The 14881-nt window shown below is 39.1% G+C and overlaps 2 protein-coding genes across 2 annotated transcripts; one reads left to right on the top strand and one right to left on the bottom strand.

Annotated features, from left to right (window-relative positions):
- Positions 1 to 540: 540 nt before the first annotated feature.
- lin9 (lin-9 DREAM MuvB core complex component) lies at positions 541 to 8013 on the top strand. The gene is made up of 15 exons (XM_034076266.1): positions 541 to 599; positions 1867 to 1899; positions 2169 to 2260; positions 2644 to 2760; positions 3276 to 3406; positions 3594 to 3719; positions 3854 to 4011; positions 4987 to 5120; positions 5656 to 5784; positions 6044 to 6145; positions 6244 to 6324; positions 6444 to 6569; positions 6788 to 6970; positions 7193 to 7290; positions 7907 to 8013. The coding sequence occupies exons 1-15, from the start codon at positions 569 to 571 to the stop codon at positions 8010 to 8012; spliced, it is 1647 nt and encodes a 548-aa protein (XP_033932157.1). The 5' UTR covers positions 541 to 568; the 3' UTR covers position 8013.
- Positions 8014 to 9454: 1441 nt separating this feature from the next.
- mixl1 (Mix paired-like homeobox) lies at positions 9455 to 11313 on the bottom strand. Its single transcript, XM_034075521.2, has 4 exons — positions 11217 to 11313; positions 10831 to 11051; positions 10570 to 10696; positions 9455 to 10032 (listed from the first exon to the last, which is right to left on the bottom strand). Exons 1-4 carry the CDS (start codon positions 11311 to 11313, stop codon positions 9455 to 9457), a joined length of 1023 nt encoding a protein of 340 aa, XP_033931412.1.
- Between the last annotated feature and the right edge of the window lie 3568 nt (positions 11314 to 14881).

The raw sequence follows: 14881 nt of genomic DNA, 5'->3' as shown, positions 1-14881 counted from the left end.
ATTTATTTCAAATTGTTTTATAATTGATGAGATTGATTACAGTTACTATTAACCTGTGGGATGGGTCAGCTGCTGATGAGTTCTCTAAGCCAGAGGTACTTCTGCAGGATGGGAGTTTGACTTTAGGCTGGATTCGTAGTAATTTTAACCTTTCAAATTCTTCGGCCTGTATACACAGAAAAAGTGTTAACAACATTTTCAATAGGTTATGGAAGAGGCTTGGGTTTTTCACGAGTGGCATTTAATACTTAGTTTTGGATGAAATGTAAGAAAAACTCATTAATATATGCCAGTTACTGAAGTGCTGGATGAAACAATGGAGGGATACCGACTGTGACTCCAGTTTATGAACAGGTTTTCCATGCATTTCCAGGAACATTTTGTGATGCAAATTACCTTTAAATTAAGTTTAAAATGATTATAAGTATGCTTATATAACATAAATAGATTCACCACCCATCAGTTTGATACAATTGGATTTTAGTTTCTCAAATCGCCCTCCTCATAGCGTCCCGACCCAGAATGCATTTTGACAAGGTCTTTGAAAAAGCGGCGCGGCTAATTCAAGATGGCGGAGATGGACCAGCTGTTAGACGAGAGTGAGTAACAACACAAATTCAAGGAGTTTTGCGTTGTAAACACGCAGCGGCCCCATTATGATAAAAATACATCTTTGGTGATAAACTGCCAGCGCTGTCCATGTAATAAATAAATATAGTTTTGGGTAGAGTTCACAGTCATTTTTTAGACGTAAGGAGATACCGGTCTGTTCAAGTCAGCTAACGCTTGCTAGCATGAAAGGCTAACTATGGCTAATGTAGGAGTTGAGCAAGTTACTTTAGCTCAACTGGGTAAACAAATAACGTTAGCTTAGCCGTGAGCTAATACGTGCTAGCATTGGATCGTAACTAGCAATAACAAAAGGACTACCATAACGTGTTTATAACCAAAGTACACAAGCTAGCTACTAGCTTTCTGTTTTACGGGTATGGTTTTTATATTTAACGTTTGTTAGCGCTGGTTAATGTAACGTTACATGGTAACTAACGTGTTGTGGGTCAGTCAAGCTGGCAAAGAGAGACTAGCCAAGTTATGTGGCTATTATATTCTGAAAATAGTCATTCCAGTCGTTGTTAATGTGAGTGGATATGATATCCGGGTCGTAATATGTTGTATCATTAGCTTGTTGGGCTCGTTTTGTTGATATGATCTGTGCAGCTGATGTTATGCCCGTGGTTGACAGCTCAAATTGGGGATTAGGGCCTAACTGACTGCGCTAGCTGTATTATCTAACTTCAGTTACCCTACCCCTGTCAGTGTTTAAAGGGCAGTCTCATAAACGTCAGAGCTATTTGCAGGCGTTTTCTAAAATATAGCTAAGTAAGCCTATTGCATACACGTAAAACCATCCAGCATGATTAATTAATGCACATCATGTTAACAACACATGGTTCATTTTTAATACTGTTTGACCCATGTTAATTTTCATCTCTCTGAATAGTTTTCACATTTAGATATCCCTACCTCTCTCTGAACAGCCCTCTACTCTGAAATATAATATACTGTGGATTGTCATATATTCACTGTACTAGGTTTTTAGTTTCTTTGTATATGTATATTTGGTGTAAATACTTTATTCTGTTAATGTACCTGTCAATGAACTCTATTCCGATTCATATGACCCAACTTTTTTTCTTTATTGCTTACAAATTGACAGTAACATATTTACAGCATTATTAGTTATTGTATAACTAATACATAACTAATATATAATAACATAACTAGTCACATGATAATGAGTATTATTGAGTTATTTGTATGCCATTAGTGTGATACTGATCTAGCGCAATATGTCTTCTTTCCCAGGCTCCTCGGCAGAGGCACTTGTCAGTCTAAAAGGTATGTGGGCCGAATCTTTATTTATCTGTACATTTGTTCTTTGAAGTGTGGAAGTATATTGGGAATGACTGGAAACTGGAGTCCTATTATGGCTTCCACTGCTGTTTTCAAAATATGTTAAGACCAGTGACTAAGTGGAAACTTCCTTTATATCTTCTCCAGAATGAGAATAGTTTTGATTCCGACATTTGGTATTTAGAAGGTCTCGCTGGGGTCTTGTTTCTGGTGTCTTTGCTATTTTAAATAAAGGCATTGTTGTTTTTCTGTAGAAGGCAGTTTGTCCAACACTCTGAATGAAAAAAACAACTTCCCAAGAGCTCACAACACCAGGGGACGAAACTCCTCCCTCACAATGGACACAGTAAGAGATACGCTTCTGTTTTACACAATATTATGAATGCTAAGCTTTAAAAAAATACGAAAACACAAGTTAATTCGATGCAACATATATCGAAACACTCAAATTCTAATCATCCTCATGTCTGGTGATGATACTCTCTTTTCTTGAAAAAACGAGCAAAATGTGTTTAAGCCACTACCCTATATGTACATTATGTTGTCTCCTCTTTGCTTAAGAATGAAAACTATATTGCCGTGTTGGATTTATGGTCTACATTTCCAAAGTGTAAACGGCAAAAAAATACAGTAGAGATATAATTATATTTGCCACTGGTATGAAAATGTTCTTATTAATGTAGCTTTATTGACAATATTCATAAACTCCTGTCCACATTTGTCTTTCAGCCCACACGGAGCTCAAAGAGGAGCCGTTTGTTTCGGGAGGAGGATGAGGTGTCGCCCCAGCAACGTGTCCCATCCAGATCCCCTCGGAGGAGCCAGAGGGTCAGCACCACGCCACAGGTAAACGCAACACACCATCAACAGGTTTTCTGGCGTATATAGCCTTCTGGAACAAATCCTTTCTTCTCTATCAATTGTGTCATTTTCTGATCAAAATTAAATCAATCCACTTATTTTTATCATTTGAATCAACCGAGAGTGGATTGCCTCAGTGTCTAAGTAAACATTTCAAGTAACTGCTCACCAGTAAGAGAACAAGCACAATGATCTATGTGAGCGTTCCAGGCCCTGTGAAAGATTTGCTGCTTGTCAGAGAAAAGGAATTGGAGGCAACAGCATCCCCTAGCTTCCTGTGTTTTTATGCTAGGCCTTTTCAAGGTTAACTTGCAGTACCATTTTTGTCTGCAGCATCATTTAGGTTATTGTTCTAGTAAATAGTAATGGTTTGCAGACAAGAAGGTAGATGACTGTTGTATAAAGTAAAACTCAATCCCTACTTAAAGTGCTAAATATATGGTATTTTTATGTTTTTCGAATACTGTATACCGAATGACTGTTTATGTTTTGCTTTGCAGAAATGTTCTAATGTGGCGACACCAGATAAGAAAGCATCCCAGAAAATAGGGCTGAGATTAAGAAACCTCCTTAAGCTACCCAAAGCTCACAAATGGTGCATCTACGAATGGTTCTATTCCAATATCGACAGGTAAAGCCTCTTTTTCATCTTCAGAAAACTGATATTAATTTGTTGGATTATACACAATTAAGAGGTCTTCAATGATTTTGATAATCTGTATTTACAACAATGATTTAAGAGGTCAGGAGTAAACCTCCTCTAAATGCTTGAAGGAGTTTTGTTGTTAACGTTGTTGTTTTATTATTTCCTTTTCCAGACCTCTCTTTGAGGGTGACAATGAATTCTGCTTGTGCCTCAAAGAGTCTTTCCCCAACTTGAAAACAAGAAAGTTAACAAGGGTTGAGTGGGGAACAATCAGGAGACTGATGGGGAAGCCTCGACGGTATGTCTTTACGCTCTGTGCCTCTGTAACCCATTTGAACTAATCACGTTTGTCTTTATTTACGTTAGACATTTCCAAGTCTGAAATGTGAAACAGTTTTCACTCTGTTACAGTGCTATGCTTTGTTGTCCCAGGTGTTCATCAGCATTCTTTTCTGAGGAGCGGACAGCGCTGAGGCAGAAGAGGCAGAAGATGCGCCTGCTGCAGCAGAGGAAGCTGTCTGACGTGTCCAACTGCAAAGACCTTCCTGATGAAATCCCTCTGCCACTCATCATAGGAACCAAAGTCACTGGTAGGAGGACACTAATGAACACACGCAGCCTCAGCAGCAGTTATAACAGCTACACATCTCTGGTTAACTGTTAAGAAATGATTATCATTCTAGTCTAATAGCCTGCTTCACACCCACTTATTCAGTATTTACCAGATGTGAAGAAAAACTTGTCAAATTAAACGGAAAATAAATATTGTAGGGAGTGCAGATGTTTTAATTTGGATGTAATAATGAATATTTAAATTACATGGGAAAATATGTATTTCTGTAGTTTTCTGTGGGCTGCACGATATTGGAAAAAACTGACATTGCGATATTTTTTCCCCTGCGATATGAAAAAATACAGGAATTGAAGAAAAGACAGTTTTTTTTCCGCAAACCATCCTTTCTTGAACTTTAATGCTATACAATTGGTATTTTCTTAACGATATTTAACCGGATGAAGGATTTTAGTCACGGACGTCTGGATCTTAAGTTATCAGAGCAACAAGCTGAGCTAGCTCGGTTAGCAGCGCCGAACTTCCCTGGGGAAACACATGAAACTATTTTATTCAGTGTTTTCACCTTTAATCACCGGGTCCGTTTGCTTTGCAGATTTGATTTTGATTGGTGGTTTGCTGTGCATGCAGAGACTGAGAAAAAAAAACGCGATTATCGTCACGACACGATATATCGCGCAGCCCTAGTTCATACCAACAACAAACAAACAAACAACAACTTTGATATATTTTATGCAGTCCCTAATAAAAGTACATTTGATGTTATTGTTGAACAGTTACGTTTTTCTCTGCACTGCAATTTCTACACTTCTTCACAATGTTCATTTAGTTGGATAAGTTGCATGGTTTAGAAACGGATATTTTCAGGACAATTTAATGATCATTAAGAAGCGTTTGCAGTAGTTACAGTAGTAATGATGTCTCACACTGATACGAACAGTATTACCAGTACAAATCCTAATTTATTTATTTGTTTTTGTTTCCTGCTCTACAGCGAGACTCCGAGGCGTCCATGATGGGTTGTTCACTGGGCAGATCGATGCGGTGGACACCAGCGCCGCCACCTACCGCGTCACCTTCGACCGCAGCGGCCTGGGAACACACACTGTGCCTGACTATGAAGTGTTGGTAAGGACCGCCTCTTTCAACACAACAGCTCTCCTGAAAGTGTGCTTGACATTAGACAGCTTGTAGGAGCCATGTCAGAGAGTGGGGATTTCTTTTCATTTAATAGGGTTTTTGAATGTTAATATTTTGGCTTTGGTGTTTGTTTATAATATTATGACTTATTCTTTTGTGATCAATTAAGCGTTGGATTAGTTGGATGACACTCATAGTGATTATAATCACCTTTTCACCTGTGTGATTATTCAGAAAATATATTTGTGCAGGTTATAATAAGTTGATCATTTTTCTTATAGTAAGATTTTGTTGAATGCATTTTTGGATCGCAGCGTTTATTTTTGGCAACCAGGCTCGACCTCAGCCTCTCAGCGACTATGTTTGTTCCTGAAGTGGCTACACAAGTAACAACTTGAGTTTGCTCGTCTTTATTTGTATTAGAATGTCCTTGTAAAATAAGAAACGGTCATGATACAAAGATGTGCAATATTTGGACTTACGGAATGTGTTTTGAAACCTCAGATGATATTGTGTTTTCCAGAGCAATGAGCCCAATGAGACCATGCCCATTTCAGCCTTTGCCCAGAAGCACCGGATATCTCGCTACATGCATAACGTCATGACGCCGCCTAGAGGGCCGTACCCGTCCGGTACGACTCCTGTCCTCATGGTACTGTCAACCTCCTACACTGGCAGCTTCACATGTGCTCTGTACATTTATATATGAACACACAGCCCATTCATTCTGAAGAGCTGTAGCTGATGGATTTATGCAAAATCTAACTTGGATATGCTACACAGTTCATGCCTTGGTACACTTCATCAAGTTCAGTTCTAAATCTACTGAATCTCTTCCTCTTGGTTGCTTATGATCAATGAATGAATTGATGAATGAATGAATTGTCCTTTATAATTGTTTGTAATAACAGGATAATGACCCTCTTATCAACCTGTCACCGTGGAGGAACAAACTGCCTGGTGCTGAGGGAGATACTCTGGGGGGTTTTCCTGTCAAGTTCCTCGTCCAAGTGGTAAATACGTCCTGTCAAATGGAACAATAAAATGTGATATCCTAAACCTGTGTAGCGCTTTGTTTGAACTAATTCTTTGTTTATTTTTCCATGACTAGACAAGGCTGTCGAAAATCCTCATGATCAAGAAAGAGCACATCAAGCACTTGAAAGAAATGAACACGGAGGCAGAGAAACTGGTACATCATCATCATCATCATCATCATCATAATTTTTGAAAAAGGTGCTCCAAAAGCTGTTAAATGTTGTCTTGGGGTGCATACATCAAAACTAACTATGGTTGTGTTTTTGTGCTCAGAAGTCGTACTCGATGCCTATTGACCTGGACTTCCAGAAGCGATATGCAACCACAGTGCTGGAGCTAGAGCAGCTCAATAAAGATCTCAACAAGGTGCTTCACGAGGTCCAGCAGTTCTGCTGTGATGTAAGTACAAACAAAAACATGATGTAAAACCCCTGCAGCCAAGTACAGAAAATAATGATTCATTGTGACCTTTCAGTCAACTTTATGTCAATGTCTCTATGTGTGTGATACAAACAGAGACATCGAAATGCTGTTCAAATCCAGGTCTATTTCATGCCCTGGTATTCTGATATAACAGTGCCTAGTTTATGACGTGAATCATTAATGTGTCCGTCCAGCTGGCTCCGGATCAGGGCATGGTGCCGGCCGACCACCCCACAGAGCTGCGGCGGCGCTGCGAGGACGAGGCTCAGCAGATGGTGCAGCTGAGCAACTCTCTGAAGGACGGACAGCAGAGTGTGACCAACCCCAGCCTCACACAGCTCATGTCCCGCCTCACTGCGCTGCTGCTACAGATCAAGGTAGAGGAAATACAAACTGTCTGCTTTAAAGTCCTGAATACATGTTCTCTAACTTATGGCAGGAGGAACTTCTATGTCATATATTAATGGTAGAGAAATTTAAAAAATACACATGCGTTAATAAGTCTTTTGTGAAGTTTCTTTAACAGTTGTTTATGAACAGTTTTTTAATATTAGTCCTATGCCTTGGTAACTTGTTATTTTTTGTCTGCTTTGTTTCAGTGTCTGGCTGATGGAGGAGACTTGAATTCTTTTGAGTTTAAATCTCTAACAGACTCCCTTAATGACATCAAGGTGTCGATTGATCCCTCCAACCTCAGGTAAAAGAACCTGCACTGTCTTCATCTCCACTTCCTTAGTCACACTAAACAAACAGTGGTTGATGAGATGGCTCACCATTTTCTATTTGTGCCAACGGCAAATATGTGTAACTTATTATGGTCTTTTATTAGTATTCAAATCAATATTAAGTCAACTTTCAGTCAGCCACAAGTACTGAATATTTCCAATAACAATTTATTTCTGTGACTTTCTTCTTTCTTTTTTGCATTTTAACAAATGTATATACCATACTTATACTAGAGTCACAGACCATATGGATACATTTACATATAAATATATAATCAAAGAAATAGAAAATAGAAAGAAATGTCACGAAAATAACAGATTTCATAAATATCTGCATGGGGTATACAGTATATCGTTCAATTAGGAAACAACCATGGATACACACACACACACACACACACACACACACACACACACAACTGTCACATTTTAAAGGAGAACAATGTTGCGTGTTGTAAACCTTACTTCGATTCCCATCTTTTTCGAAGCTATGAACTTAATTTCTAATTATGATGGCTATATTTCACTCCATATTGAAGAGTTAATTGAGTCACCATGTTTTAACCACTTCCTTCTCTCTGTTTCTAGTTGCTTCCAGAACAATGTTGAGATCCACGTTGCACACATCCAGAGCGGCCTTAGTCAGCTGGGCAACCTGCACGCATTTTCTGCCAACAACACCAACGCAGTCTGAGTGCCGCCCCCCCCCCCCCCCCCCCCCCCCCCCCGCCACACACAGAGGTGCGGTCCATTAACATCGTCTTTTGAGGTGGTGCTTTCACTTGAACTGATACAAGACTGCAAACATAAATAACTCACGTGGACGTTTTGGACCAGAAGGTTACAATCTGAATGTGGATGTTTCTGGGAAACGGCTCAGAGTTCTGCCCAGACTCCTGACGTTATTTCCTGAATGGATGATGTCGTAAGTATTTTACCCACCCGTTTTATTGTAGGAGAATGTTGGTGCACCCAATTAAACACAAATCTGAAAAAGCCTTTAGCTATCACCACAAATCCACATCTACAACCTCTCCACAGTTATTTATTGGTTCCATGTGCCAAACATTGATTCTTACTGTTTTTATAGTCCATATTTATTTATTTTTGAGTAGGTGTTCATGGTTATTAAAATGGTATTTTGCTATCTCTAAAGTTTCCCCCTGTAAGTGTTGTGTTCAGTTGCTCCGCGGATGTTAAGCACAGGGAGGCTAAAGAATGTTTTATAAAATTGTTTATTGTAGATAATTGTACAATATCTCTGATTATTAGGACTGTCGTCTACATTTCTGCTGTGTAATCAGAAATGGCTTTTGTAATTTTGTGTGCACTGAAAAGAGATTTTGGTATTTTTATAAAGGAGAACTCTGGGGGTTTTTGATGCCTTTTACTCCTTAAAATTATATTAGCATTTCCATATTTGGCATGGCTGTTGCTGCCCCCCCCCCTACACTAAGCCTGCATCACTGATGTAAGCCCACGAAAAATTCAAGTCAGCAGTTTCTTCCTAGAGAATCTCCTTTTTCAGTTTTTGTAAAGTTGTATATGAAAGTGCCTCAGGGCAATTGTATATAAATGTTTCCGTCTTTTTATATTAAACATAATATTGCAAAGCAGTCTTGTATTTGTTAGTATTTATTAATCAACATTTATTTTTCTACAGTTCTATTACTATTTTACAATAAATACACATTTTCCTTTTTTGCAAACAATTGTATACTGCCTCTACACCAGTGTTTCTCAAACTTTTTCATACCAAGGACCACTTAACCAATGAAAAAACACTCGCGGATCACCTAACTCCACAAATATCCAAAAACACATCGTTTTTTTTTAACAGATTACAAATCGCCTGCAAATGGTACAAACAAGTGGCAACATGTGTGATGAAGGTGTTGCGCTGGGCTATATCATGCAATCGAAAGTGAAACTTAAGCTTGCTCCATTGCGGAAATATTCCCGCGAGAGTGCGGAAAACTTACATTTATTTATTTATTTCAAATGTGAAATATTACCAATATACTCACGGACCACTAGGGGGCGCTCACAGACCACCAGTGGTCCGCGGACCACACTTTGAGAAGCACTGCTCTACAAGTATACACTAGCTGTATATATATCAGCTGTTATAATATATCACATAAAGCCACCAAAGCCTGCCAAGGCATCGCTCTCCCAGTCAGAGTCAGAGTCGGTAAAGTCCTGCGCCTCGGTGGCGTGGATCGGGGAGAAGTGGCTGAACCGATCTCCTGCGGACATCACACATGGATACTGGATTTGGCATCCATTATCCTTCGGCGATGACCTGCTGAAGTTATTCTGCGAGGGAATGGGAGGAATCACAACTTTCATCTCTGGGCCGATGGTCTTGTTGGGGGGGAAGTTGTCATATTCCACCAGAACCTTCGGGCCCTGGTTGGCGGGCATGTTGGCTTCCATCTTGGGCTGATGCTCGTTCTCTTTGGGATACAGGTGGACGTTACAGCACGGCACGTTGACGCTCAGCTTGTGCCGCTGCATCTGATCAGGCTTTGCTCTCGACCCCTCTTTGTCGTAGAGGCAGGAGACAGGCGTGTGTTCGTAGCTGCTGGGCTTGGCGGGCATGCTGGTTCTGTGAGGGTCATCTGTGCTCTGGTGCATGGAAGGTCGGAAACTGTCCTCCAGTCCAAAACCTCCAATCCTTTGGGCCTCGGCTCCATGATTGTTGTCATACACTGGAAGAGAAAAGAAGAGTAGGGCGATTAAAGTGTTACTTTACTCATTCATCACACTGGAGGGAGAAAAAGCAACATTTTTCATGGCGATCAAGGGTAGAAGTGAACACCAAGAGAATATTGGTCCTTTTCCAAATGTAATAATAATCTTTATTTGTTTTATTTCTCAGAGGGAACACATTCATGCCTTGCTTCCAGATTTTTTTATAATTTTCCTATAGATTGGGAGTGAAATCCCATAATTCACTGCTTCCAGAATGCCATTTTTATAAAACATGTTACATTGATTAGAATCTTGTAGAAATGTAGATATTCTTATGGGTATACCAACAAAATCAGTGGGTCCATAAAATCTGTCCTATTTATTATCTATGAGCCTCAGATGTTATACCTGGTCACATGATACGTTTGAGACTTATTTCTATTCCTTTTAATACATATTTGATAAAACGTTCCAAGGCCATGGGAATAAAATTGAATTCTTAATCTAAGGAAGGTACCCAAAACAAGAAAACAATGATTTTCTGCATTGTTTACCTTTCTCTGGGCCCATCCTGCTCTGGAGCTGGCTGAATGGGCTCGCTGCTGGCGCTGTGGGGACCTTCATGGAGCCTGAGGAGCCTACCTGGCGACGAGACTTGGCCCTTCTGTTCTGAAACCACACCTGAAACGTGTGCATGAAAGAAATATGTCAGTTTAACAATTCACAATAACTTGTTTTCTGATGTACTTTAATTGTTTTGATCAAATGGCTTATTGAAAAATCTCTCAACATCTTTGATTGATCTGTTAATTTACCTGAATTCTGGACTCAGGAAGCCCGGTCAGAGCCTCCAGTCTCTCCCTCAGGTAGATGTCAGGATATTTAGTATCAGAGTAAACTTTCTCCAGCACCTCGATTTGCTGCTGGGTGAAGTTAGTCCTCTTTCTCCTGTGGGTCAGTATTGCCACGCATTTCTCTGCCCTTGGCGCAGAGTTAGCAGAGTTGAAGTAGTTGGTCACATCTGGAGCTCCATAATCTGGAAAGAAAGCGTGCAGAAATAAGTAAGAGCCAAAGAAACATGACGAAGGACATGTTTCTTGCACAGGAAGCAGCTGCAAAGTCGTGATGGACTGTTACCAGTGGTGTGGCTACGTAATAGCTTTTGCAAAATGCAGTCTTATTCTTATTCCTTGCCACCTACCAGAGTTCACCGTGCTGTTCGTCTGCAAAGGTCCCTCGTGATACATCTGAAAATGATACAGATCCCCGACTCGCATATTCCCATGAGCTGAAGACATGTTCCTCTTCGTATTATTTCCAGCGACTGTTTGAGAGGTGCGCTGCTCGCTGGGGTTAAATCCCCCGGCGATCAAAGGTGACGCTGGCTATGTGTGAATGGGGCAGCCATCGGGGCCGGCTGGCACTGCAGCGGCCGTGCGCAAACTTCAGACGTCTGCAGGCCTCCGGAGGTGTGAAGGCCTCGCACCTGGGACGGTGGAGCGGCCGCAGGTCTCTTAAAAGGGTTGTAATGGAATCTGCATGCTCAATACACATCGGCAGTGAAAACATTTATCCGCTTTGGAATGGGTGAAGTAATAATGGACATGTAGCCTTCAAAGACAGTATAGGAAACTGCTTTTTCCTCAACGGGTAACCCTCACACGGACTGCTGTTTGTTGCTGTAGTAAATACATATTATTGCTGTATCATATTGTCTCCGGTCAAAGTCTTTATGCTGTGAAAAGTGTATTTATTTCCATGTATTTAACTGAATGTATGCGTAATTTGCGAAGACTGTACAATTTCCTGCTATGTGTTTGAAATGTGTGTGTGTAGGCCTACATATTAACAGGCAAGATTCAAATATCACATTAGTTCAGCATTAAGATTTTATTACATGTTTTGTTTTTATTTTAATAAAAATAATATCATTCAATATGTATTTAGGTTTATTCTGAATGATTCTGCATCTCGGCCTTTATTCTACCGGATTATACTTTGTGTTGGTGATTGTTTTTCCATAAATGTAAAAAAAACGTTATTTTTGAAGAACATATTCAGGTCTTTGAAGGTCTACTCCACACTGGTGTATATAGGAAATATATGCTTCCTGCCCCCTTTCAGTGGCAACAAAGTTAATCTCAATACACAAACCTCAAAAGTAAGCAGGAGTGGGCACTTGTTATTGAATGGCTCAACTTCAATTAATTCAGGAGGGATCAAGTCAATAGGTCAGGTAGAACCACAGACAGACTAATTTGTTTACACATATTTGGACAATAATGATCTCAGGGGGGCAGTTTACAGTAAACCTCTTCTTATGTCTCTATATTATCTTGTGGCATTTTCCTTTTTTCCCTGTATATGAATTATGTTGTCTTGTCATCTTGTTTTATATCTTAGATTCTGTATTTTGATTGCCTTATAATATTTTTTGTTTAAATATAAAGCTCTTTATTTTTGGAGGGGCTATATATAAAGCTTTCATTATAGATTCAAGATGTAAGGCTTTATTGTCATGTGCACAGTATGGATATGACAATGAAAAGCTAAGTCCCTGGCTCTTCCAACAATGCAACATAATATGTATAGGACATAAAACAAACACAACCAATAATAATAGTGCAAGAAATAGCAGAATAGATATAACAATTATAAGTATTATACATAATGGTTGCATAGCTCGTGTCCTACGTCAGAGTGATTTTTAGTTATTTACATACATGGGCAATTATAGATTCAATTGCATGCATCGTAGTTAATTACGTTGGGTGTGGGGAGACACTATTGCATATCAAATGCATTCCAGATCTTTACTGCATCATCATATGATTTATTTGATGCAGCTGTGACTGGGTTAAGTCATTGTGGAGTATATTGTATGAAGTTGCACTTGCAATGCACAAAGAGACCTGTAACACAGACTAAAAAAACACCAACAGGTTTCTCTGGTTATATTGGTTGAGCTCTGTGGGGAAATAACTTGACAGCCATCGTGTAATTTCACATCCAAAACATCACTTTTTGATCTCTGTCCTCTGACACATACAGCATTGTTCAGGTAGGATGTGCAGGTAAAGACATCATTCACAGTTCACAGACTGCTTTGTCTTTGAGCCCTAATTGGGTATTGCCTGTGTGCACAGACCAGATTGCTATGCTAAAATCAGGCTGTTGAAGTTCCTGATCTTTGTAATGGACTATGACAATGTTTTCTGAGAGCTGAAGTGAACAGCAATGCTTCATCGGTCATCTGTGGCTTCAAAGCTCTTCAGGCATGAAAATATGATGTATGTAAAGTTTATTGTTAAAACCCTACTGTGATTCACGCTCTACCTTTTCTTTCAATTTATATTTAAATCTGTTATTAAACCATGGTGTACTTATATGTTATTTGTTATTTTTATCTATCGTGTTTTTATTATAACGTCTTCCCACTTTTTTATATAATATGTTAGTCTACTATTTATTATTAATCTGCACTCTTGCTGTTGTTAAAATGTCCCTGTTGCAGGACAAATAAAGGGATTCTGATTCTAAAAGTGTGTAGCATTATCCAATTCCACACACCACATTATTTATAGTCTAAGCTACTTGCTATGATGTCCCTGGATGGGCCCTTAAAATGCATAAAACACAAACACTCTACATTAGGTACATACACAAAACCCACAACTTAAAAATGTACACGAAAATGCAGTCTAAACATAACACAACAGGAAACTAGCTAATACTGACTGATCCCTCTTACAAAATGTTCAGTTCAAGTGATCCCAGTCATGATCCAGTTGAGATCATTTCCAGATGTTGATCACCCGAACAGAAAAAGCTGTTTGTCCAAATGAAGATTTACATGAGGGCACCTTACAGTTCCTGATGGACCTTTATTTTATTATTGAGCGCAAAACTGTGAGTGGAACCACAAGATCACTGAGCACATGTTAGGCCTTGTTATGTTCATGGATATCTTTACACCGATGAAATTTAAATATGTTCAATTTCCTAAGACCAAAGAGATGATGTGATCTTATTGCTTCATTGTATATCATGAGAGGTATGTTTATTGTAGATGTTGCTTTGACAAAAATAAGATATCAAAGATCATCTTTTATTACTGTCACAGCTGTACATTTGCAGTGTTACAGCCGCAAGAATGGACCGGTTCAAAAGAGGCCTTCCTTAAAAAAATCCACATATAATATTTACTAACCAGTAGAAAAAAGGCTTAGAACAGGTTACAAATGGCTTTTATGTTAAAATCACAGAATGCACAGGCAGCTTCTAGTAAGTTAAGAAGTATTTACATTTTCTTTGGTAACCTTGCTCACTATCATGAATGTGAAGTCAGCATTGCTGTTGTTACGCATGTTTAATTTTGGTGTTTTTATTAAGTCAGCATTTTTAAAATGGCATCCCATGACATTTTCTTTTGACAAAATAGATACAAAATAATGCTGGTATATTGTAGTTAACAGCCTGCACTTTAAAACATCAAACAGTCAAAACACTTTGGGATTTCTACTGGCCATTTCCAGTTGGCAGCTTACTGTAGACACAAACAAAAGCATGTTCACACCTTTCAAGTCTGACTAATGTTTAGCCCACAGTTTGACCTGACCACTATACATTTAACCTGCAGACAGACAGGTAAACTATCCTCACAAGTTTGCAGGTACATGTTAAAATTTCATTGTCTTATGAGCCGTTGGTATAAGTTTGGCAGTTGTGTATTTGAGGGATGTTTTATAGTTACTTTACTTATAATTCATTGTAAAGGCTCATAGCAATCACAAGCAGAAGATGAGTATGATGATAGTGTGTGTACATATCTTCTAAGCAAACAATTGTAAACATTATTTGAATACA

The sequence above is a fragment of the Pseudochaenichthys georgianus genome, chromosome 24 (genome assembly GCF_902827115.2).
Source record: "Pseudochaenichthys georgianus chromosome 24, fPseGeo1.2, whole genome shotgun sequence".
Taxonomy (NCBI): domain Eukaryota; kingdom Metazoa; phylum Chordata; class Actinopteri; order Perciformes; family Channichthyidae; genus Pseudochaenichthys; species Pseudochaenichthys georgianus.
Note: the sequence above shows the minus strand (reverse complement) of the source record. Positions and strands in the feature narration are given on the sequence as shown.